This window comes from Lampetra fluviatilis, chromosome 16 (genome assembly GCF_964198595.1).
Source record: "Lampetra fluviatilis chromosome 16, kcLamFluv1.1, whole genome shotgun sequence".
NCBI lineage: Eukaryota > Metazoa > Chordata > Hyperoartia > Petromyzontiformes > Petromyzontidae > Lampetra > Lampetra fluviatilis.
The window spans coordinates 6,092,970-6,119,275 of record NC_136290.1 but is presented as its reverse complement, the minus strand read 5'-3'; the positions used below and the strand labels follow the sequence as shown (position 1 = coordinate 6,119,275).

At 50.1% G+C, this 26,306-nt stretch overlaps 1 protein-coding gene across 1 annotated transcript in view; it reads right to left on the bottom strand.

Annotated features, from left to right (window-relative positions):
• Positions 1 to 26,306, bottom strand: part of LOC144936482 (myotubularin-related protein 5-like) — a 97,210-nt gene that overhangs the window by 28,527 nt on the left and 42,377 nt on the right. The window contains exons 3-19 of the mRNA XM_078863576.1: positions 25,122 to 25,259; positions 24,242 to 24,385; positions 23,264 to 23,374; positions 22,019 to 22,124; positions 17,965 to 18,097; positions 17,260 to 17,368; positions 12,987 to 13,100; positions 11,687 to 11,764; positions 9,947 to 10,060; positions 9,168 to 9,296; positions 8,167 to 8,265; positions 6,135 to 6,342; positions 5,306 to 5,421; positions 4,024 to 4,173; positions 2,604 to 2,672; positions 1,768 to 1,914; positions 891 to 1,129 (exon numbers count right to left, since the gene is read on the bottom strand). Coding sequence (XP_078719702.1) covers positions 891 to 1,129; positions 1,768 to 1,914; positions 2,604 to 2,672; positions 4,024 to 4,173; positions 5,306 to 5,421; positions 6,135 to 6,342; positions 8,167 to 8,265; positions 9,168 to 9,296; positions 9,947 to 10,060; positions 11,687 to 11,764; positions 12,987 to 13,100; positions 17,260 to 17,368; positions 17,965 to 18,097; positions 22,019 to 22,124; positions 23,264 to 23,374; positions 24,242 to 24,385; positions 25,122 to 25,259 — 2,204 coding nt within the window. The remainder of the gene's footprint in view (positions 1 to 890; positions 1,130 to 1,767; positions 1,915 to 2,603; positions 2,673 to 4,023; positions 4,174 to 5,305; positions 5,422 to 6,134; positions 6,343 to 8,166; positions 8,266 to 9,167; positions 9,297 to 9,946; positions 10,061 to 11,686; positions 11,765 to 12,986; positions 13,101 to 17,259; positions 17,369 to 17,964; positions 18,098 to 22,018; positions 22,125 to 23,263; positions 23,375 to 24,241; positions 24,386 to 25,121; positions 25,260 to 26,306) is intronic.

Below are 26,306 nucleotides of genomic sequence, written 5' to 3'. Positions count from 1 at the left end.
CCACTCACACACTCACTCACTACACGACTCAAGACGGCGCGCACCACGCACACACTCACTCACTACACGACTCAAGACGGCACGCACCACTCACACACTCACTCACTACACGACTCAAGACGGCACGCACCACTCACTCACACACTCACTCACTACACGACTCAAGACGGCACGCACCACTCACACACTCACTCACTACACGACTCAAGACGGCACGCACCACTCACACACTCACTCACTACACGACTCAAGACGGCACGCACCACTCACACACTCACTCACTACACGACTCAAGACGGCACGCACCACTCACACACTCACTCACTACACGACTCTAGACGGCACGCACCACTCACACACTCACTCACTACACGACTCAAGACGGCACGCACCACTCACACACGACTCAAGACGGCACGCACCACTCACACACTCACTCACTACACGACTCAAGACGGCACGCACCACTCACACACTCACTCACTACACGACTCTAGACGGCACGCACCACTCACACACTCACTCACTACACGACTCTAGACGGCACGCGCTCACGCCACTCACACACTCACTCACTACACGACTCTAGACGGCACGCGCTCACGCCACTCACACACTCACTCACTACACGACTCTAGACGGCACGCGCTCACACCACTCACACGCTGCCCTCCTAATAAGAGACACGCCTGTGCTTGTCCTCCTAACCTCTTCCTCCCTAACCAGACACCTGCATTGCATCGCTCTCTCCATAACCAGAGACACACCCGTGCTCGCCACCTGTTCCTCCTAGCAAGACACACCCCGTCCCGCATGGCCTCTCCTCTCCTCCCAGCAGCAGCAGACACACCTGTCCCACGCCTCCACCGGCGTCCCCCCCCAACCCTCACCTGTTGGTGGGCACGCTGTTGCTGCCGCTCTCTCCGTCGCAAGCGCCGCTGGCGCGCAGGAGGCCGCGTCCGCGGCTCGTATCGAGCGGCACGAGCAGGCAGGCCATGCGGTGCGCGTACTGCACCGCCTGGCTGAACACGACGCCCTCCTCCGCCGCCTCCTCCTCGCGCCGCCGCTCCGCCCCCACCGGGCGCCACGAGCGCAGCCGCTCGGCGGCCACGTCCAGCGCCGAGCGGTCCTGCCGCGGGGATTTCGCGCGGTTACGTCACCCCCACGCCGACGCTGCCGCCCCCCCCCCCCCACCTGCCCGCCCGCCCGCCCGCCTGCCCCGCGCTTCTCTCGCTCTACCCGCAACAAAACAGCGGCACGGCCTAGCGGGAGCGCGTCCGCCGCTTGTTGTAGAGTTTTTGAGCCAGTTTCTCTCCAGTACAATTTGTCATTTTATCTGTTCCGGATGCATGATGGGGTGAGTTTATAATCATAATCTTTATGGAGAAATCCGATGAGCTATGATTCCCTTTTTCACTAAAGTCCAGTCGGGGTAGGTCAGAAACTTACAACAGAGTATAGGAAAGGTAAGCGAATCACTACAAATTAATATACGTAAAAAAGTATACAAGTTCAAATTGCATAAGTACACCAATTCCCAAGCTTAGGCAAGGCAGCAAAACAACAGCAAGAACAGTCCCGGACCACACGAAGACAACGACACACAGTCGCTCAATAGAATAGGACATTCAATTTGAACTGTTGATGCATGGGTAAGCGTGAAAGAAGTTACAAATCGCATTTGCAATTGGAGTTAACCCCCAACGAAGGCTCCGACCCCACGGCCGGGCTCGGGGGCGGTCCCCCCACCGCGGCACGGAGCGTCACCTCGCTGTCAGGCTGCGGGAGGTACAGGGCGCGGATGTCTCTCTGCACGTCGTTGTAGAAGGCCGCCTCCCAGAACTGCGTGTTGGTCCACACCGGGTGCTCCTGCACGCACGTGTAGGCAAACTGCACCACGCCCGGGCTCAGCTTCTGCAGCGGACAGGGGAGGAAACGCGCAGTGCGGCGGCGGTCACTGGCTGAGCGTGTGGGTGAATGTCTGGGGGGCTGATTGCGTGGGTGGATGTCTGAGGGGCTGAGTGTGTGGGTGGATGTCTGGGGGGCTGAGCGCGTGGGTGGATGTCTGGGGGGCTGAGCGCGTGGGTGGGTGTCTGGGGGACTGAGGGCGTGGGTGAGTATCCGGGTGGAATATTGAGTGATTGGGAAGGTGGTTGGGTGAGTGATTACATGTCTCAGCAGGTTGCTGGATGACTGATTGAGTGAGTATCTGAGTGGGTGGCGGTTAGTCGGTAAGCAAGTGTTCGGGTGGGCGAGTTGACGGATGGATGGGTGGGTGAATTGATATGTGGCTGGATATCTGGCTGACTGGATGGGTGGCTGGGCGAGTGCATGCCTGGGGTCTGGTTGGGCGGGTGGGTTCGTGGGCACGTGTCTCGGTGGCAGAAAAGATTCATTGAGTGTCTCAGCGGAATGCTGTGGCGCTGGCTGGTTGGGCATCTGGGGCCTGGCTGGATGGATGAGTGGGTGACCGAGTGGTTGGTTTAGTGTGTGGGTAAATTTCCGTACTACTGGCTGGCTTGGTGGATATGTGAATGGGTGCGTAGCTGGCAAGGGTTATAGCCAAACAGAACCTTCCTCTGGCTATCGTCCCGATCGCTCACCCTACAGAAAACGGAGGTGATGGGAAGCAGGGCGGCTGCCACCCCATATTCGTCCATGCAAGAACAGTCCTGCGGGGAATAAAATACCTGCTGTCACATCACCGTACGCATTCAAAGCAGAGAGACCACGTGATGCCGAGGTTAGAATATTCGACTCGGTTTCGGAAGGTTGCGAGTGCTAGTACCGGTCATTCACCCTCGTCATTAAAACGAATATCACTTTGTGCGAAGTCAATCTTCAATCTTGGCGGTTCTATGGATATAACGTCGCTTGACTCGGGAATGTGCAATGTCCACACAGGTCTCGAACCTGCGCATGTTGTCTAATTCCTGCGTTCCGCTTTCTGTCTCTCAGTGATATTCCAAGCATGCACATTTCCTAGCTTGTCTGTGCACCGTTTAGCTTTTGTTCCAACTTCTTTGTCAATATTCAATGAATACATTGATTTGCATCCCTCTTCTGTAGGCACATTGGCAATGCTGCTTCTCATTATCACGTTCAGATTTCCAAAAGCACTCCAATCTTCCTCTTGTCCACCTCTTAATTTCATTATTTTGATTCCGGTGCACCTTGAACAATTACCCCGAGGTACACATACTCTGATTGCGTTTTATAGTTGTGTCCCTCGCACAGATATATTCCGTCGTCTAGCGCAAGCGTTGTACACGACCTTTGTTTTGCTCATATTTGCAGCCTTCTTTACAAGTCATAACGGAGGGCACATTAACCCTCTCAGCTTTGCCGACAGCATGGTCATCACAGCTGCAGAACAATCTAGTTTTCTCTCACTCTCAAAGACAAAGATCCCCCGTATAGCCTAAACAGACTATTGGGGCCAGTGCTGTTAGCGAGAACCTATGAAGGCCGGCATGGTACCACGCCCGCCCTCCAGTGGCAACATTTACACACCGTACCAGGAACTAATTTGAGGCTTAGTCAACAATATTTACACACCGTACCAGGAACTAATTTGAGGCTTAGTCAACCTAGGGGAGGCCTAGGACTGCTTTAGATAATCGTCACTTTGTGTCGGCCACCAGAGGGGTAGCCGGGTTCATAGCACAGCACGCTAACCACTACACTACCGCTCCCCATCATGACAAATTGAACTGTCATTTCCTTAGATTGAAAGCTCATTTCTTTAGAACTGCTTTTTGTGTTTAGTTTGTTGTCCTTCCCCGCACCTCCGATTATCACGGTTGACTACGTACAGTGCGAAAGAAATTCAGCATACACAGATACATACCAGACAGACATCCACAAACATCCTCGAGATTTACCGCCCCCCCCCCCACAGGCGCCTCCACCTGCCGCGCGGAATAGAGAGAGAGAGAGGGAAAAGACAACGAGCGTGTCGGCGAATATCAGAGCACCATTCGCCGTGCCACGCTGCGCACCCGGCAGTGGGCGGGCGCTCACCTGCAGGGCACAGTTGACCATGCGCACGACGTAGTCGAACTGCTGGTGGTCGAGCACGGTGCGCGGCTGCTGTGCGTACGAGCCAAGCTCCTGGGCGAAGGCCTGGCGCGCCAAGCGGCCCTTGAGCGCTCGCAGGGCGGCTGGCAGCGCCTGCGTAGCGGAGGGAGCGAGGGGGGGTGGGGGGAAGCGGCGAGAGACCGGGAGAGGCGATTGTCTCTCGGCACGCAGGTTTCCGCAGAAAAAAATAGTACGGTTCTTAATCGACTCTTTTGGGCGAGGCCACATAACGATCCAGCCGAGATTACGCCGCGAGACCCCTCACCACCCGATATAGGCAAAATAATAAAATTGTGCAAGCGCCAATTGTTAAAAGTGCCAATTGTTAATGTGTTAACCAACCGGTTAAGTGGAAAAATAATTCTCGCAGCCAAATTTGGCAATTAGATGCCCATCTAAAAAACTATGATTACTTTTATCATCATTATTTTAACTATCACCATTACTGTCAATAACCATTATCAGTCACCATGATCATCATCAGCAGCAGCATTATTATGGACAAGCAAGGATTAATCAATTTAGATGACTCAAAATGCTATGCATACTAAATAGAGATCTTGCTGTTAAGCTCGAGCAGGGTCCTTCAACTGTATGGAGTGGTGAGATGTTAACTACCTCGCCTGGTATACAGGAGGTCGTTTGTTCGATCCCGACCTCGAAGCCTGTATATTTGGAGTTCGCATGTTCTCCCCAAAGTCACGTCGATTTTTCTCCGGGTCCTCCGGTTTTTCCCTCCACATTTAGAGACATGTTTTTAGAATATTTGGCTGCTATACATTTCCACCTGATAAGCCACTTCATTGAGCTATAATTTGTGGCCAGGTCACTTCGAACAATATCTAAAAGCTCAGTGGGCCTTACCTAGTGAAATAAACATAGTTTAGTTTAGTGTCCACCAGTTGGCCAATTAATAAAACTCGCGTATGCTGGCAGACCATGTAACTTGATGTCACGAGTGCAGACGTGATGGTATCACATGGCTTTATGACGTTATAACCCATGTACATTAACAGCCGTGATCTATCCACTGGTCTCCACAAACTGTCGCCATCCCTGTACAGCCACGCGGATTCAAAAATCCATCACGCGCCTGCACACGATCTCATATCATCGCTCCATCTCTTTGGGAGATGTCCGCTGATGTCCGACTTGGTGTTAGTGCTGCCCCCATCTCTCACAGCACTCTCCGTCATTGTCAAGAGCCCACGGAGGGACGGGATACCTTCTTGGCCTCCAGCAAGTTGTTCTCAAAGATGTAGGTGATGCAGTTCTTGATGACCTCCAGCCGCCGGGCGCTGTTCAGCACGGCGCACACGCCGCTCCTGTCCAGCGCAGACGCTAGGGGGACACAGCAGGAGACGACATCAGCACACGGTTGGGCAATGTTCACGAGCATCTCAGAGGTGCCGGCGGCTCCGTGCTCAGACTTACGAGCCGCCCGGTCACCCCTTGCTCCGTTAAATTAACCTTCACACAACCCCCATCCTGACTGCAATGGAACACCTCCACCTATCAGCCATGGCCAATCTCGACCACCTGATGGACACACGCTTAAAGCAAAGGAGGCAGATTTTAAAAAATCCATTCCTCAAGAACCCATTTAAACCCCCCCCCCCCCTCACGTCGAAGGCCCCCGGGCCCAGTGTGACCAGTGCACACACCTTGATAACTGTGCGAGATCCCCCAGGCAATATGCACAGCTCCTCATCGTCCCACGTGTTAGCCACTCACACCCTCCCCCTCTCATTTTTCCCCCACCCCTCGTGAGTTTGTTTAGTACAAAAGTTCAGCCAACGCTGTAAAAATCCCAACATCGAGCCCTGTAAACAAGGACGCATGCATGCGCGCGCACAAACACACGTGACCTGCAACACCTGGGCAGTGTGTTTATTGTTGGAATATACCACGCGGTCGGGAATGCAAATAAATAAAAACCTCTTAAAAACAAGCAATAACTTTCACGCCCGAAGCGTACGATCGCTCGCGGGGGGAGAGCGGACGAGGAGCCCGTTGGGCGCGGCCGGGGACCAGCTGCCATCGCCGCCACTCACCAGCGGGCGGCCCCGCGGGCACCACGGCACGCCTCTCGATGCGCGCGCTGGCCGGGGTGGCGCTGCGCTGGCGCGAAGACGCGTCCGCGGCGGCGCGTTCCAGCGCGTCCGCGGCGAGCGGTGGGAAGGGCTGCTGGTGCAGGCGCAGGTGGGCGCCGTCTGTGGGGCGGGGCACCTTGTGGTGCGACAGGTGCGGGTTGGGGTTCTCCTGCCGCGCGGAAGGGGGGGGGGGGAAGCGGCACGACAATGCGGTGAGGTCGAAGACGAGGCCAAGACATAAGCATGGAGAGATTCCAATTCGTTAAGATGTTAACTACCTCGCCTGGTATGCAGGAGGTCGTGGGTTCGATGCCGACCCTGACGCCTGTATATTTGGAGTTTGCGGTGTCTCTCTCCCCATGGTCGTGTGGATTTTTCTTTGGGTCATCCGGTTGTTCCCTCCACATTTAGAAACGTGCGTTAAGAGTACTTGCCTGCTACAAATTTTCACACGCCAAGCAACTTCGTTGAGATATCATTTGCGGCCAGGTCGCTTGTGAAAAAAGAACTACAAAGCTCAGTGGGCCCTACCTGGTAAAATAACAATAAATTTCGATTTAAAGCTTTCGTGACTGCAGGGATTCATCTTCTTGGTTCTTTCGGTAAAGTCACGTAGAATGGAAATAATAAAATAATAAAAATAAAACATAATAAAATAATTCTCACGACGTTTCGGCCACAACGCAAGCAGCCGTCTTCAGGTGAAGAACAGGTCTGTCAGAAAGACAGACGCTGTCTTTCTGACAGACCTGTTCTTCTGTTCTTCACCTGAGGACGGCTGCTTGCGTTGTGGCCGAAACGTCGTGATAATTATTTTATTATGTTTTATTTTTATTATTTTATTACTTCCCTTCTACGTGACTTTACCGAAAGAACCATGAAGAAAAAAACAATAGTTTATCGTTTTAAGTGCAATCAGATCGTGAGCGTCGGCGTTGATTGACTTTTAATTCGTTCAAATGTTTTGGGATACTTTTTTTCTGTCAGGCTTTAGGCAAAACACAATTGGACCCAACAATAACAGACATTACAAACGAGACTGACGATACAGACGAGCCAGGCAATAAGCGAGACGGCACGGGTGAGACAATAGCAATGAGAGTTGGCGGTACAAACGAAACAGGCAGTAGAAATGAGATGATGTCAACAAAGACAAAAAAAAAAGCAATATTTGAATAAACTCGTGATTTATGAATCAGAAAAAATTACCTAATCACAGGGTGGGAGGGGAATTCGATAATTTCACGCCTGCCGTGAGATTATCATGGCCAATGCCTTTGATGGCACCATATCAATACGCATCAATGTCTCCCCACACAGCATGCAATCGAGCATGAATCTCAGCAGACTTGATGCACTCTTTCAGCATCAACGTCATCACGGATTTCCGCTTGATCCACGTCAGTCGTCTTCTCGGGGGTCACAGCGGTGCCTCCGTCTGGCTGTGACTGACGTTGCCTGGTGCACGGCTGTGATGGCTAACCGAGTTAACAGACGGCAGTGGCTACCCACGTGGCCTGCAGTCCGACATTGTGGAAGCTGCGAGGGTCGGTGGATCATCACAAAGATGTTGTGAAACCCCCTTCCCGTGTGCGTCGAGGTGGTGCCCGCACCCCTAGCTCGCGAGAATGCAGTACGGAAAAATGTGGACTCCATCCCTTCCGTTTGTACGGGTATAAAGTGTTATCCCCACAAACGTGAGGTTTTCTCCGGGTGCTCTAGTTTCTTCCTCCCACGCGTAAACACTCATTATATTGCCAAAAAAACACCTTGATACGTAGAGGACCGCAGAACTTAAGCAATTATTGCCACCGGCTCAACGCCTCGCTACCTTCCTGCTGGTTCCTCACGCCTCCGGGTAAATACGTTGAAATTATTATTACGAAAGGTGGTTTGTCTCGTTTGTTTGCATGATCGACTTTCGTACGATTCATATATTGGTTTATTGACAGATTAAATGGCCAATTGAACGATTAATTAGTTGGTTGCTCACGTTGCTGTACAGCTGATGAGCCAGCTCCATCACGTGCTTCAGCGTCTTCCTCCGGTCGCCCTCCTCCGCCCGCATGCGGTCCACCTCAAACGCCACCAGCTGTGGGCAACATCATGGCCAAGCCGGCTCATTCACACTCTGCACAACACCCAGCAGCATCAAGAACCAGAATATAACCTGGATCTTACCCTTTCAATACCGCGCGTGTGAATTGTCCGTTGGCTTTCTCGACGGTGAATTTGTTGGACTGGAATAGACTGGTCGACTTTAGATATTACACAAGTTCCATCACCTCCTTCATGCCCCCTCTGCCTTCAAGAACTAAACAACAAAACAACTCCACGCAGAGATGTGCCTGAGTCAGCAATGGAACCCAGGTCCATCTTGCTGTCAGGCACACGCATTACCACTTCGCCACCCTGCCGCCCAGATGAAAATAATGGTCATCATTACGATCATCCCCACCGATGAGGATAATGATGATAAGTCTTGGTGCTGTTGTGATGTTGCTTTTAATGATGGTAAAGATGTTGGTGATATTGTTTGTAAAAAAACATTTACCCCTGGCACGCCACAGGAAGGGGAACAGTCAGTTACACAAAAGGGCAGCAGACAGGGCAAGGTGACCAGGAAAGGAAAGGGATTGCTGGGAAGAAAGTCCCTAAAGGCAGATGGAGAAGGCACGGCTCAAGATGAGCAGCAGGGAGAAAGGAGCACCAGGCAGGAAGGGAAGGAGGGGGAGAAAGAACGAGCGGGCCGAGACGTCGGGGATGACGAGAGGGGAGGAGGGAAGAGAGAAAGAGAGAAAGAAGGAGTGAGCAGAAGTGAGCTGCACGGACAAGCCTCTGTTTTCACAGGGGGCGGGGAGAGGGAAGGGATTAAGATTGGGGGTGGCCACACAGAAGTCACGTGATTTACAGGAAGCTGGTTTAGATCTACAGATTGATGGCCGCACTTGGACGCTTTGTGAGTGAAACCGGAGCTGCATTGAGGTGTAGGACCTCGTCAAAAATGTCGCAGGGACGGTAGGGGGGGCCCCTGTCGGAGATGAAGGTGGCGAAGGACATGCCCTCGAGCAGCCGCGACAGGAAGTCGTCCTCCACAAGGCCCCGCTGGCCCAGGAACGCCGACTGCAAATGCGCACAAACATAAAAATGCGCAGGCACATTTACACACGCGCACATGCGTACACGCGCACGCACGCACTTTAACACATGCGCGCACACGTTAACATGCGCAGGCACATTTACACACGCGCACACGCGCACGCACTTTAACACATGCGCGCACACGTCAACATGCGCACACACACGTACACACGCACGCATTACACACACACATTTACACACGCACGAACATTTACACTCGCACACGCGTTAACACATGCAAACATACGTGTTAACGTGTATATGGGGAACGGAAGTTAAGTGGTTAGTGGACCGCACTACGAAGCCGTCGGCCCGAGTTCGATTCCTGCTCAGGACTAACACCAATTGCGAATAACTGAACCGGTCCTGGGGCTCCCCTATAGGTTTAATCAGCCTAAAAATTAATAACTGATGCAGTGTAGAAACTTACAGACCGGGGAGAAAAAGGCGTCTGGGCGTGGTTCTCGCCACACGACCCACGAGTGCGCCATGCCGGCCTTCATTGGTGCTCACTGACAGCACTTGGCCCAGCAGTCTAGAGAGGCTACGAGGGGGAATCTTCGTCTCAGTGTGCTCCTCCTGCGCTGGGGCGACAGCTCTCACCCCCGGCCGCGACCCCGTCACATAATCACCTTGTGGAAGCGCAGCACGGGCGTGGGCTGCACTCGCACCAGCTGTAGGCACGAGCGGTAGCCCTGCAGTAGGCGTCCGAACAGACGCAGGAAGATGGCACGCAGCTCCTTGTCCTGGGAAAATACAAAAACACAACTTCTGCGTAGGTTTTCGCGGTTGCGGTGTGCACTGCTCCTGTGAGTTTTCGCGTCGTTCCGCGCGTTGTTCGGCACGATGTCCGACGTTTCGTTCCACTTGTTTGGGGCGTTTTCAGGAAATGTTTCAGCAGCACGTGCAGTGGAAAGTAGGACTCCGCGGTGATTACATGGTAAAAGCCGAAAGCTAAACTAAACTGTTTTATTTTACCAGGTAAAGCCCACTGAGCTATAGAGTTCTTCTTCAGAAGCAAAACCTGGTCACAAATGATAGCTCAACGAAGTAGCTTATCGTCATGTGGATATTTATAGCAGCCAAATACTCTAAATGCACGATGTTTCTAAATGTGTAGGAAAAAAAAACGGTGGACCAGGAGAAATATCCACGTGACCAATGGGGAGACCATACAAACGCCAAACATACAGCAGGTGTCAGGGTCGGGATCGAACCCACAACCTCCTGTATACGAGGCAAGGCAGTTAACATCTTGCCACGCATCGGAGAACCAACACGCACACGTTAACGACGATGTGCGAGTTCGCGGCTCTGTGTGCCCCCCAGCCCCCACTTTAGACAACTCAAGCGACAGCGAGCATTCAGGAATACTTTAGTTCTGCCAATGGCACGCGAAGGGCGACCATCATGAAGCATTACATCAGCTCAAGCCATCAGACTGAGAGCTGTGCTCACAGAGCCGTCATCCAGAGGACGAAGCTGGACGAGACAAACTGATGCATGGCGTAACGCTCAGTGAAATGCATGATCTTACAATAACTGTTGGGGCTTACGTAAAAATACGAAATTATGATGATTATTAGGCCGGCCAAGTGAAATTACCCCCATGACCAAACATGCTTTCGCGCAGCTCTTATCTCCATTTGTGACACTGAACCAGTGGTGGAAATTCCACATTTCCATGGTGAGTACCAATTTCCTTTGTGTTTTACTTTGTATAGATCATGGACAGATGATGACGATGATGATGAATGCTTGATGATGATGCTTACAATGCTGCTGCTGTTACTTCTGCTGTTAACAATAATGATTAAGGCAGAACCTGGCTCAAATATGAAGTAACTATAATCTCGATGAAACAACAGTCTACAACAGCCAAGTCAGAACTACTTTGACTCTCTATACAGCAGCACAGGTGTTGGCAAGTCCTAAGACCTTCATCACATTACAGTGTTGTGGAAAAAAGCCCCCACCACATTCGTAAATAAACCTGTGGCTCTAAAAGGAGAAGTTATAAAATAGGCGGCGTTTTAGGGCACGGCCCTTCTTCATGGCACATAGAGGCCAGAGAGTCACGGTGATTTGTAAGAGTTGCAGACAGCACTTGTTGATGAGCAATACATTATGATGACCAGTTTTTAGATCCACAGGAGCTTAATATCAGCTCCTGTGCAACAGCTGAAAGCCTTCAAGTAATCAAACACAATTACCAAATAAACGAATTTAAAATTAAAAGTATCATTGTTTATCATTGTTACAATCCACAAAGTTCACCAGGCTCTGAGTATTTCTCCAGCAGTGGTGAAAGAGTCACGTGTGAGAAGGCAGTGATATTGTTGTGTTGTCGTTTCCCCCCCCCTGGGCGTTACCAGTCTGTCGAGGGGCGAGCAGGCAATGCAGGAGGGTGGGAAGGCATTGTCTGCGACCCCCAGGTCTGGGTTCAACACCTGCAACACAGGGCCCGCAACCGTCATCTCAAAGGCACCGAGTGCTTGCCACAAATTAACCACAATACCTTGCTGATCTCGTCAAGGACGAGTCACCTTCACAGCAGCGGCTTATGGCTAGCCATCGAACAAAGATGGTCACCGCATCGCGCGCTTCCAGATGCGCTTCTGTGGCCGTCTGGAATGCTCTTCCTTCCGATATTAGGAAGCCACTGGAGCTATGCACTTTTAAATCATCTAGATTTAAAACTCGTTTCATTAGAACTACTTTTTGTGTTTAGTTTGTTGTCCTTCACCCGCAAATCCGATGAGCACAGTTGGTTGCGTACGGTGCGACATACATAAATACATACATACACCGAGGCTCCACGTTATTACTGTTAAGTGCAGAGCTCTGTCGCACCGTCAGCGTCACGCAACGAGAAGAATACAAACGCACGCGTGCAGCAGCAGCCCTGTTGCCAATCCACTGCTGGATGAGGGCCTTCCCCACACCATGCACGTCGTGGGTGTTTTTCGACCGTACTTAATCACGCTCGTCAGTGTGAGTTCATAAAGGCGGGGAGCCAAAGACGTTGAAAAAAGAATACGGTACAACATACATACACAAGGAACGCAGTGATTCGCTCCTCCCTCCACGGTTTGCTTTATGAACTGTCACAATTCGGGGGTCACAGTTTGATGCAAAAGCCGATTATTTCTTTGCCTCGTTTTTAAGTCTCCTTTGGTATTTCCGGTTTAATTTTAAAAAAATCTTTGCTTATTGTAATAGTCTAATGATGAAAGTGGACGAACCAAATTATTTGGTGATGCTGGCAGCGGCGCACTCGATCGAGTAGCCAAACAATGCCACGCGTTCGCAAATAACACTCTCGCCTTCAATTGAAAAAATATATATTTAATAAGCAACGTTTCAGGCAATGACCGTTATTTATGTTGGATTTTTTGTTAAGCATAAATTTGGATGTTATTTTTATGTAAAGAATTAAAATTATTCCACTGCTGGATGAAGGCCTCCCCATGCTGTGTTGATCATGAGGGCCATACTTCACTACGCTTGTCGGTACATTTTTGTGAAGGTGAGAAAGGGGCATAGGACGAGTCCAATTCTTGACACCTCGCTGAATCACCGGGGGTAGAGGAAGTGGCGAATAGCACCACCCCTTGGGGTCACACCCGGTCAGACACGTGGGTGTGCGGACTGTCGTGTTGGTGTCAGTACCATGGACAGCGCCGTCAGGGTTTGTTGCAGCAGGGGCTCGGGCAGTAGAGGGAGGTGCACGCATTCGGGAACGGCCACCGTGCCTCCGTCCAGCTCCACTACGATCACGTCCAGCTGCGACGCAAACCAAAGACAAAGATCCCCACCCGTGTAGCCTTAACAGACTGTTGGGGCAAGCGCTGTTAGCGAGTAGCACAAATTATGGTCAGCAAGGCACACGAGGGGGTGGGTTGCCATCACCATGCCCGGCCGCCTTTGTATACCAAGTGGCGATGTGTACACATTGCACCAGGTACTCGGCCGAGTCGACCTAGGGAAGGCCCGGGACTGCTTCAGATAATGGTCACCGGTGTTGGCCATGAGCGGGAATCGAACTCGGGTCGCCTGATTCATAGCACAGCGCGCTAACCGCTACGCCACCGCACATCACCAACACAACCGGCAGGGTCAATGTGAGATTCATTACCATCATCGTGACCTCAATAACAATAATATAATGCATAAGTTTCATTATCTCAATAATAATCACCACCAGCAGGGTTCAGTGTGATATTCATCATCTACATGACCGCTTTTTCTTATTATGTCCTTAATAATAGTAAACATCAGATTCATCATGTCATTGATCAACACTTTGACAATGAACAACATCATAATCCGCACCCACTGGGCTTCTATCCAAACTCACCGCAATCATGTCAACTTCAGCAGGAATAATAATCAGTGCCATTGTGAATATCATCATCATTATTATCATCATCACATCAATCACCTGGATGATCATTAACACAATCATCTCAACAACCAGATTAATGTGATCATTATCATCTGAATAATCACCTACATCATCTTCTTCATGACCGTCTCAATAATCACCTAGATCATTGGCATATTAGCATGCTATCGTACTCTGCATCGCCATCGTCATTATGATCCAAATGATCACAAACAACTAAACATCTTGATCACATCATTGTTTTCCCTTTTCATCTAAAAAACCACTATGATCACCATCACAATCATCTCAATGTTCACTAAGAATATAAACAATAATAACTGTCATCATCACCACCACCACCACCACCACATAATAATAAAAAGTTTGACTGAATTTTATCCTATTCTTGCATATGATGGCAGCAATATGTTTAGGAGCTAAATATCAATGTCGAAGTCTGCTAGCCACCATAAAGATTTCAGCAGAGAGTTTGTGTAGTTTTGCAGGAGCACAGTAATTTACTATATGGTCCATAGTTTTGGTTGCATAACCACAATCGTACTACTGTGGCCTGTCTTTAAATTTCCATTCATTAAGGAGATGTGCACATCGGCCTGTTGATGTTCTGTTACACCAGTGGTGTATTCGAGGAGAAAGCATGTCAAAGCCAGATGGTGCGATGTTTGGGTCTCGAATGATGTGTTTATTCTGGATGTCCGCCTTTGTTCCACGTTGTTTGCACAGTAGCAGCCTTCCGGATCTGGCTGAGATTCTAGGATGGTGACAGCAGCACGATCCCAGAAGGGGGATCGGGACTTTGAATTTCCATAACGTATCACCTCTGTGTATTCTAATGCTTATGTCAGGTGTCCCACAGTTTAGCTGTGACCTACTCATCAAGTAATTGCTTACAGGAAGTAAACCTTGTGCCTTGCATACAAATCATAATGCATATAACATATATGTAAGTATGTGGTAAATCAATGGGCTCACGTGTTGTGCTCTCACACACACATACGTGGCTCGAGTATTTCCATTACCTCTCTCTCAGCAAGAGCGAGCAGCTCAACATCAGAAAGTTCCGAGTCAAATCCCATTTTTCTGTTGTTGACTCAGCCCATCATCCCTCCGCCGTTGATAAAGTGAGTACTACTTTGTGGTGACGACATCGGCTCATATCGCCTCCCGCCATAGGAACGTAGAATTTCTTACCACCGGCTTAGGGCTGTAAGCGGGACAGTAGCACTGCCTTAAGGCCGACAAGAGCAAGAAATCACTTTGACTTTTGACATTCTGCTCTGTAATGCGAGCAAGGGCAACGGTCATGTGAAGGTCACGTACAAACTCTTGGAGCAACATTTGCAGAGTCAGGATCTCAAGGACAAAGACGCAGCTGTTCGGCAGCCAGCTCGCTCGGCTGTTAAGCGGCAGCTCATGTTCTTTGCACCTGAACAGAATCAACATTGTATTGAATTGAAAAATATTAATATTTTTGCACTGGTTTTGTTTTTTGCTTAATTTTACAGCTGCATCCAGAACGATCCTAAGTTAAAAACAACACTTCCTGATAATCGAAACTGAATTTGCTTAACATCACAAGTAAGATCATCCGAAAAAATTAATTCTCGAAACTCAGTGTGACTTTCCTGCCCCCCCCCCCCCCAGTACATGAGCTACACGTTCATATTCCCCCCCGAGGTACACATTACGTCGTTAATTTCCACAGGATAAAGGTAAATAAAGTAAGGGTCGGAGTGTGCTGTAAATATTAACATTCAACGTGACGTCATTACACCACGTGACAACAAAGCTTAACACAGGATAAGGCTAAAAACGAATATTTACAAATAAAAAGCCTCACCGAGTCTCAAGAATAATTTTCTTGATGTTCCTGTCCAGGATTGTTGACCAATTCCATATTGGGTATTTTTTTTGTGTGCGCGAGGACATCAGATCGACTGGAGAAAAGCCACGTATATTAGGAGAAAGCACCCTTCATGCCAGACAGAAACTGTAAGGTGCAACACCGAGTTTCTGTACTGCCTTCCAAAGGCACCATCTCATTACCATCTCACGGTCTGCAGCTCGATCTCTGCGTGATCGGAGAACCCCACCTTCAGATGAGTGCCACCACGGGAGGTGTGGTCAAAACGCTCGGCTCACAATCAGGACGTTACGAATGGAAGTGCCGGTTGGGGATCAACTTAGGTCATCGTCCCTTCGGGTTGAAAAAAAAAAGGTACCAATTTGTGAAAAGTTGACAGTGGTAAGCCAATTTTTACCGGTCTCCTGCCATATGAATGTGGAATTTCCACTACTGGTTTGGCTACCAACAGAGATAAGTGCTGCCGCCAATACTCATTGACCAGTAAGACAATTTTATTTTACTGATGTCATTAAAACTATACCTCAGCCATTAGGGAATTATTTTAATTGTTTTCTTAATTGCCCCAAATATATTCCCACTAGTTGGGGCCCGTATGAAAAAATAATAATAGGTTTTACCCTTTCTGGCAATAAAACAGGTGTTAAGATGTTCAAACACCAAATAGAAACCTTTTGCAAGGCATCAGGTTTGCATTAACCACACGTACTTGTGGTGAACATGCCCAACAAACATGCTGTGACAATATACGCAGTGTATTTGAAACTGATTGGCCTACACCAGAGACAGCCTTCTTTATGGCCTAGTCCCGCCAGTGTGGCCACATCTGTGGCACTAAAGGTTTGCTGCCTTCTTGATTATGTGCCTTAATTCCCATAATCAACAGGGTAGTTCAACCTCTGTGTCACTCGTTGCTCTCTAAGCTCCGCCTCCTTCCTCTCTATGCCCCACCCCCTTCCTCCTTAGGCCCCACCCTTTCCCGATGAGGTGCCACCTCTTTCCACTTTCGTCTCAGGGTGCCTTTCTCTTTTTTTAGACATCGCCCATTCTTCTTTAGACCACGCCGCCCCTTCCACCCGGACACAATGGTGGCGTGTGGGAGTTGTTGGGGGGGACTGTTGGGGGGGACTTTACGACCACGAAATCCCCCTTTGAGCGGCAATATAAAAATAGATTCTGCAACCGGATCCACGTCACGAGATAAGGTAATTTTCATTCGTAGCTTCCGTAGCCAGACGTCACAGAACTATTTTTAAAGTCACTTCAGTTGACATTTGAGTGTAGCTCATGGGCCAAGAGGTTTTGTTGGTACCACCTGGGGCAGAGAATTCCACCAGTATTCACCATGCACAGTACTACACACCATGGGCGCAGAGCTTAGTAATGTACATACCGTCTGTTTCACAGATGCACTTCCTGTTATTTCCATGTGCCGTAGATGTTTCACATCACAATATTCTTTGTCAAACGTACCAGAGGACAACATTTTTCTCGTAAAAATAAACATTGTATAGCGAAAAGCAAAGCACGGTGACATTTCTATCATACATCGTTGCGATCTCGAGATGCGTTTCTGAAGTAAAATCATTGTTAGCATTTGCCACCCTGGGTGGTACCGATAAGCCATTTGTAGCCAATGACAGCTCAAGGACCAATGGTGTATGCCTCACCAGGTCGGGCAGGTGGTTGATGAACATGGAGTGAACACCGATGATGAACGGCGTGGGCGTGCTCAACACCTCCAGGAGCTGGGCTGGCAGAATTGGGATGTAAGGGTAGCTGGAAATACACAAACAAACAGAAAAAGACAAAGATCCACCCCCGCCCTAATCGCCTTTTAACAGACTGTTATGGCAAGTGCTGTTAGCGAGCACCTATGAAAGGCCGGCACGGCACACGGTGGAGTGGTTGGCCACGACACAATATCAACAGCACAACTCTCGATAGGACAATTTAATTACATAGCGGGGGAAAAGATGAAAAAAACAATTCAATTGTAATCGATGAATCTCATTCTTAGTCCCCACTCGGCTCACGCTTGGCTCTGGCTCCAATGAGGCGGCTCACAATGCCAAGCTTACCCTTGAGCTGGCTCCAAGCAATATCCCAGCCGTGCTCAGGATTTCCACGAACCGAGCCCGAGCCAAGCCATGGCCGAGCCGCTTCACCCGTGCTCGGAGGCAACCGAGCGGCTCAAGCCCGAGCGGAGGCGCGTTAGGAGGCCAAACCAAGGCCACCAAGGCGTGACTGATAATACGCAGCCATTCCGAACCACCGGGCCAGCCAGCCACGCGGCTGTGCGGCTGGCTGCGTACGGCGCAAAATAAGTTCAACGTACATACACACACATACATACACCTCGCCGCGCGGCTGACCTGTACTTGAGCGGGAACATGAGCGCCAGCATGGCGCGGCACGCATCGCTCAGCCGCTGGTAGCTGCTCGAGTGGAACAGCACCTTGTGCTCCGTGACGGCGGCACAGAAGAGGTTGAGGACATGGCGAATCCCTGGTCAAAGGCAGCATTCACGCAGGGGATAATGACACATAACACACACACGGGATACAAGCACGTGGCTAGGTGAGCTTGGGCTGGAGACACAAATCGACAAAGATACTCCTCGTAGCCTTGACAGGCTGTTGGGCCAAGTGTTGTGAACGAGCACCTACGAATGCCGGCATGGTACACAAGGGGTGGGTGGCCAGGAGCACACCGTACCACCTCTGTCTCCCTGGCAGCGATATTTAAACACGATGCCTGGTACTCATATCGACCTGAGAAAGGCCCAAGACTAATTCAGATAATCGTCACTGGTTTTGGCCGTCAGCAGGAATCAAATTCAGTTCGCCAGGTTCGTAACGCATCGCACTAACTACTGCACTACCGCACCCTCACATGGTGTATGTATGTTGAACTTCTTTCGCACCGTATGGAGCCAATCATGCTAATCGGTGGTGTGGTAGAGAAACACATGGAGGAGAAGCATACAAAGGATAGAAAAACACACACATTTGTAAAAATTGTATGCAATAAATATGAAGTTAACAGTTCCAGTATTAATCCTATGAGTCCTGCAGCCCACATTCACTGCTATTTCCCCTCTCTGGGAAAAACATGAATAAATCACAGTTCAGGAAAAGAAACCGATCTGAAAAGTGCCAGGAGTACACAAGCGTGGTGCTCTGAGAAGTTCCTGCATGGCGCATTGCGACCACCGCATGTGGTGGGTTCACGTGAACCCTGCAGCCACGAGTGGTAAAATAAAATACCCTTGGATCGAATCACGACCTTGGCATCGTGGGCTTTTAATATCCAATCGCTGGGGCGGGGGGGGGGGGCAGGGCGGGGGCGGGGGGCAAATTATTCCACCTCTAGTCTAACGACAATGCCAGACTGGTCCAACAGAAGGGCTTTCCTCACTCCAGTCGTCATGAAGCCACAATGAAAATCTGAACAAGTTCATCAATTCACCTCTATTGTCTAGAGACCCCATCAGAGACCGGTCTGTCAGTCTATTGTCTAGAGACCCCATTAGAGACCGGTCTGTCAGTCTATTGTCTAGAGACCCCATCAGAGACCGGTCTGTCAGTCTATTGTCTAGAGACTCCATCAGAGACCGGTCTGTCAGTCTATCGTCTAGAGACCCCATCAGAGACCGGTCTGTCAGTCTATTGTCTAGAGACCCTATCAGAGACCGGTCTGTCAGTCTATTGTCTAGAGACCCTATCAGAGACCGGTCTGTCAGTCTATTGTCTAGAGACCCCATCAGAGACAGGTCTGTCAGTCTATTGTCTAGAGACTCCATCAGAAACTGGTCTGTCGATCTATTGTCTCGAGACCCCATCAGAGACAAGTCGGTGAGACTACTGTCAAATTACCCAAACTGTCCTTTCTTGAATGCCTGCTGCCGACCGTGAGGCAATGCCTGTGAACCAAACTGCTGCAAGGCAATACTTGCTGACAAGGACAACGGCTTCAGTCACCGTTGCAGCCTACGTCAGCAGCACAGCAAAGGCGGGAGTTGCTTTGATTGGAACGAGACAAGGGCTTAGACTTGGCGTCTGCAGTCACCGCTACAAAAGCGCTCTGACCTGATCGAATATTGAGTTCATAGGACGTCGGCCCAAGATAGCAAAAGGCTTGGCCGTGCGACGGCTTGTAAAAACGTCACAACAAAAACGGGACGTCCGAGATTTTCCAAGAGCTGGCACAATGCTGTGGCGAGCGTCGAGTTTCCACCAGTCAGCTACATCAATTCCCGGGCGCGCCTTCTATAAACTAAAACTCTTTTTTATTTTACCAGGTAAGGTCCACTGAGCTACACAGCTCTATTTCAGAAGTGACCTGGCCACAAATAATAGCTCGGCGAGGTGGATTATCAAGTGGCAATCTATGGCAGCCACATACTCTAAAATGCATGTTTCTAAATGCGGAGGAAAGAAAAACCTAAGGACCACAGGAAAAATCCATGTGACAGCGGGGAGAAAATTCAAACTTCAAATATGCGGGCATCAGGTTCGGGATCGAACCCGCGACCTCCTGTATACCAGGCGAGGTAGTTAACACCTTACCGCCGTGGTGAATGGACTTTGCCGTATAAATCAAGCCTCTGACAAAATCACCTGGAATGCCCCCGATAGTCATCTGATCTCATCAGCTAATCAGTTTTGAGCCTGGAGAGTGCTTGGATGGATGACCATTGTGCACGGGCCGGTCGTCACATTGTTTGTGGGGCTACAAGACGTCAGGGTCGGAATTGAGCCCACTGAAATTCTGACACGGCAGAAAGGTGGAAAGGACAGAGTTCATCTCTGTTGGTGGCCCTCCGCCAGCGGTGGAAATATCCCACATTCCCCCAGCAAGGGCCTGTAATCTCCACTGCGGGCTTGCGACAAAGTGGCATCAGGTGTCAAAAGACAGGCGTCTGATGGGGATCTCTGGACAAAGCACTGAGACACTGGTCTACTACCCGTGGTGTCCCATGGGGACAATACACTGGCAGAATGGTCTGATGGCATCTTTGTAGAATAGACTGACAGACTCGTCACTGATGAGTTCTCTAGATAATAAACTGACATTGACCTTTGGCTGGGATTTGAACTCATGCCCTTCCAATTGTTAGTCGAGCCCACTCAGCACAGCGCCACACAGAAGTAAAGTACACACAGACGGGCAGCAGGTGCAGTGATCTGGCCGAAGGAAGGTAAGCGATAGTGAGAAGTGGCAACATCAATGGAACTGGTCGCTATGATCGTGATGAAACGCAAGTCGTTATGCACGTCTCTCCTACTGTATAGGTCAGAGAGTTGGACTTTAAGAAAGCCGCTGGAACACAAATGTTTAGGGTCCTTGAGGAGGTGACAGTGGATGTTGCTCGGAATGCCAGAGTGGTATAAGGGGTAAGCGATGTGTAAAGAAAGAATGGAACATGTCAGGAGAACGATGTAGATGTAATGAGGAAGTGGAGGTCGTGACGGGCCATGTGTGCAGGATGGGCAGGTTCCTGAAACTGCCAAGTGGGCACCCAGAGGTAGGAAAGCAAGAAGAAGAGCTAAAGCCAGAAGGTGGTGGTGGAGATAAGACTGGCAGGGCAGACCCTTGGGAACTAGAGCACTGACTGTGCAAGACTTGCTTGACCTGGCAAACGTATATGCATATGTTGAACTGCTTTCGCACCCTACGTAGCCAACCGTGCTAATTGGAGGTGCAGGGAAGGACAACAAACTAAACACAAAAAGCAGTTATAAAAAAATTTGTTTTCAATCTAGATTGAAAAGTGCTTCCCAACATCGGAAGGAAGAGCGTTCCAGACGGGCGCAGAAGTGCACGCAATGCAGTGACCGTCTTAGTTCGATGGCTGGCCAAAAGCCGCTGCGAGAATGACCGGAGTTTGTGCGATGGTTTATGCTCCTTGACGAGATCAGCAAGGTATTGTGGTTCATTTGTGACAAGCACGTTGTGTGTGTGCAATGAGTACGACCTCATAAATGATTCGTTACGCAACCGGCAGCCAAAATGGAAGGGCATTACGGCGAGTGTGGTGGCAACCAACAACTGGCGCCCTGATGAATAGTGCTGTGTGTGCATTAACCGTGAAGATACGAGCCACCTGCTTCACAGCAGACGTTAAACACCTCGTCACGTCATTCGCAAAGAGTAGGCCATCGTGTGCCGGCGTCATGGTCCCACTTTGCCAAATGTGAAAATGACACCACGCATTACTCTATTGTGACTACACACACAGCAATCATCGCCACCCGACCACAAAAAATTGGCAGGACCCTTCCAAAGAAAAGCCAGAAAACTCTCGGTGAGGCTTTTCCGGGAAAACAGGCGTAACACGTAAACAATAGTAATCAACCGCGAGGGCAAATGGTGACCCCTCGACCTGGTTCTGCTCGGACATCGGTGACTTGGAGGGGTCGTTACCGAGCTGCCGGAAAAGAATGGCGACGCTGCTCCCGGTGATGGGGAGGGTGTCGTTTAGTGGCGCCTGGATGACCTGCCTGTCTCCCGCCCCCAGCGAGAAGAGTTTCTGCAAGCACACAGCTCGTCATCAGCATCATCGTCACACAATAGAAAGACACAGGGTCAACTTGAACTATGATCGTTTCAGTTTTAGTGAACCGCAATAACGCTGTGCAGCAATATCCTGATTGACGTCGCCGCCTTTCACGTCATTTCGCAAATACGTCGCCTCAACCCCACACTTACGTCGCTGACAGCGTCGTCTGTCCTTTCTCGTTATCCTGTCGCCTCTCAGCCTTCGGCTCCACCTACCCTGTACATGAACTACTTTGCGTCATGCACAATGTACTGTACTGTATGGTACAAAACGTTATCTGCATGGAGTATTTTGGCAATTTTGAAAATTTGCTTTGATTGATGTCGTTTCAATATTCGTTGTACCTTTCACGAATGCATCCCCAACAAAATCGGGGGCATGACTGTTATTGTAATTTTCAGGGTTGAGAGTCGAGACTGGATTGTGATCGGATGGGTCGCTACGATGCTCAGCAGGATGTTGTTGGCAGCAGTGCAGCATGCAACCATTATTGTACTCAACGTCTCTATCCCCGCATCTATGTTGCCCACCTTCACCAATCTGACAATCGACCAGCGTGGTGAAGTATGGTCAAAACCCCACAACCTGCAGGGCATAAGGCACTCAGTGTTCGCTCGCTCTCGTACAGAGAGAACGACTCAGAGGCGCGGGGAACCACAGACGAGCAAGAAGGCCAGCCACGCGATGAGCCGGGCCCAACAATTCTCCAAGCTCTGCGGTTCTCTATATATGAAGGTGTTTTCGGCCAATTAACGAGCGCTTGCATGTGGGTGAAACCGGAGCACCCAGAGATAACCCATGCGTGCGAGGGGGAAACACTAAATACCATACAGACGGAAGAAGTGGAATACGCATTTTTGCTGTGCCGCCTTCTCCAAGAAAGCCTGGGCGTGACATTCTAGACGCAACGCGTGAAGGGAGTTGCGCAACATTTGTGCGATCCATCAGCCCTCACCCTCCACAATGCTGGATTACAGGCGTGCATCGTCACCGCCGCCGGCCCCTCCATCCAGCAGCGGATGGACAAAAAGGGGCTGTGCATGAGCCTTGGCCATTTTGCAGTGGGGTCTCACAAGCTCAGTTGGGGGGGGGGCGGGGTTCCTGGTTACCTGCGCTCCGCCTGCCGTGGGCACCACACATGACAACAGGTTCCCCACGAGCGTCTCCAGGGGTACGCGCAGGCTGTCTGTGTGCGCCGTGTACAGCAGCCCCAGGCAGTTCTGCGCGAGGGCGAGAGAGAAACGGAGACGACCATCCAAGAAGTTTTTTGTTATTTTATTTGAACCTATCTACGTGACTTTACCGAAAGACCCAAGAATGTGAATTCCTGCAGTCACGAAAGCTTTAAGTCAAGATTCATCCAAGAGGCTTTTACACGACACGCAGCGGGACACCCCCTTAGCAGGGTGCGCGAATCGCGGGCCCTTTGTGTGTGGCCGCCTCGGTGGTTCATTTCCATTCATGGATTGATGAGCGAGCGGATGGAAATCGTCGAGCACGACGATGACTGCGACTGACGACCAAAGGCCAAAAAAGCGATCGACTGTGAGGAAACGAAAGTAACGAGTTTGGATGAAGGCACCGGACCAAGATAGTTTAGCTACGTGATTGAAAACTGCGGGGAACTGAGTAAAACCAAAGCTGCAAAAAATGTTGCGGTATATTTATATTAAGAAGATTTACTGAGTTCACTGATAATATAGGGCTGATCAGATTAAATTGGGTGGAAAAGAATTGGCCCACCGTATATACCAAAGAATTATGATGGTGTTTGGCCAAATGTCTGACTGCTTTAGTCAAACTAAACTCATAGAATTACTCAAATAAATCCACAGCCCAAGGCGAGAGACTAAAATAAAAAAAATTACTACCGACAAAAGACGTCGATTGAAGTGACTGCAGACGTAATTGTGTAACATCATCTACTGACGCACTGTGATGTTAGAGCTCTCGCTGCGAGGGTTCGGCAAGGACGTGTCATCATCCCTCGAGAGGCGGTGTCGGCGGCATGAGCGGCGTCACCAATGAACGCCGTTCAAAAGGAGACGCACATTTTATCGCGGAACGAATTACGAGGGACTACTAACCCTGAAGATTTCGGTGCAGTCCCGTCGCGATACCAGGACAAGGCTCTTGGGAGCAAACACTTGTGCCGGCTTCACGAGACCTGTGTCATCCACTTCCTCTTGCTCCTCCTCCTCTCCATCACTGTCATCTGACGTCTTCCCCGCCTAGACTCACGCAACACACGGGACAAGACAAGAGTCTCATCGCCCCACGGACCGTCGGTCAACTAGCGCTCAGCATCAGCCATGATCAATCCACTGCTGGATGAAGGCCTCCCCCCAAGTCGTGGCCATCTCCCGTGATGCAGCGTTCCACCTGGCACCGGCAAACGAGCCGATTTCACTGCCGCATATTCCTCGGTGGACGCCCTCCCAGATGCGTTCCATCCTGTGGTAGCCACTCTGTCATTATACTTGGCCATCGGCCATCATCCATCGCTGCTGGTGGTGAAGAGATGGCCGGCCAAATGCGCGCAACATTTTAATCCAGGTTCAGATTTTTCTTTACATTGGGTTATGAACAAATGTACCCACACTAATGGTGTGAACAACATTATTTTTTTAATTAATTAACAATTTTTTTCCATTTTACCAGGTACGGTCCACTGAGCGATATAGCTCTTTTTCAGGAGCGACCTTGCCACGAATGAAACCTCATCGAAATGTCTTATCACGTAGAAATGTATAGCAGCCAATTACGCGAAACTCATGGCTCTAGATGTGCAGGGAAAAAACCGGGGGACCCAGAGAAAAATCCACGCGACCACGGGGAGAGAGAGACACGCAAACTCCAAATATACAGACATCAGGGTCGGGATCGAAACCCACGACCCTCCTGGATACCAGGCGAGGTCGTTGACACCTCACCACCGCAGCACCCTTGGGGCTGAAGAGCACTCACGCTGGGCTCGAGGAAGGGCTCCTGGAAGGTGAGGCAGGCACAGTAGTGCCTCTCCGAGTTGATGTCCGTCAGCACCACCACGAAGAACGAGGGCGGAACCCTCTCGGTGCTCGTTTTCCATCCGCTCGGCTGGCAGAACTGAGCGACGCAACACGCACGCAGGCACGCACAGCGACGACAACGACGAGAAGCTTCAAGTTACTGTCGTTTAACCAGGCGAGAACTCACGACACCAGGAGAGTCTCATTTGCAAGAGTGACCAGGGGCATTAGTCTACCAGCATGGGGGCGGTGATTGCTGCGGTAGTAATTTGTGGTGTCGTTTTTTAATAAGGCAAATTTGGATCCTCAACGCCAGCACACAATGGCCTACTCTTGCGAATGACGCCAGGTGATCTTTAACACCTGCTGTGAAGCAGAGGGGGCGTAGCACTATTATGGTTTTCACACCCCGCAGAAATAATCAGGGCGGTCGATGGCTTTGACCGCTGAACAAGAAGAACAGCTGCCATTTGCCACGAAGTGGTGGTGATGTCATCACACCACTGGTGGCAGGCTACACACATAGGCACTCAACCGCGTGCATACACGCGCATGCGTGCACTCACACAAACAACACAAAACACACACATAAGCACGCGGAAATGCACAAACACACACACACGCATGTACAGAGACATGCGCACGCGTTCACACACACATAAGTGCACACACGAATGCACGTGTGCGCAACATGTAAGCACACGTGTGCAACATGTAAGCACACGTGCACACGTGCACACGCAAAACAATGCAAAGCGTGCAGCAACACAGCTGAAGGGAGCCATGCGAAATACAGGTACATCGATCCTTGAAGTCACTAAAATTGCCCAGGTCTGATGGAGGGAACCTGCTTCTTCTTTATCACCGTTTGACTCTCTCTTTAATATGACTCTGGCGCCGTGACATTCTCCCAATGACCACTTGCGGAAAGCAGTGTAACACCGTCAAAACAGTCTAACATCATCCCTCGTTGACCGGTCTGCGGATGGTGATATCACAGAGATGTTCATCGCTTGGCAGGACAACCAATACATATTTTAGTGCTGAAAGCTTGACATATACAATGTTGATTGAAAACCAAATGTATGTGGAACTTCTTTCGTGACCATACGAAGCGTGATAGGATTTTGTTGTGCAGCTACTG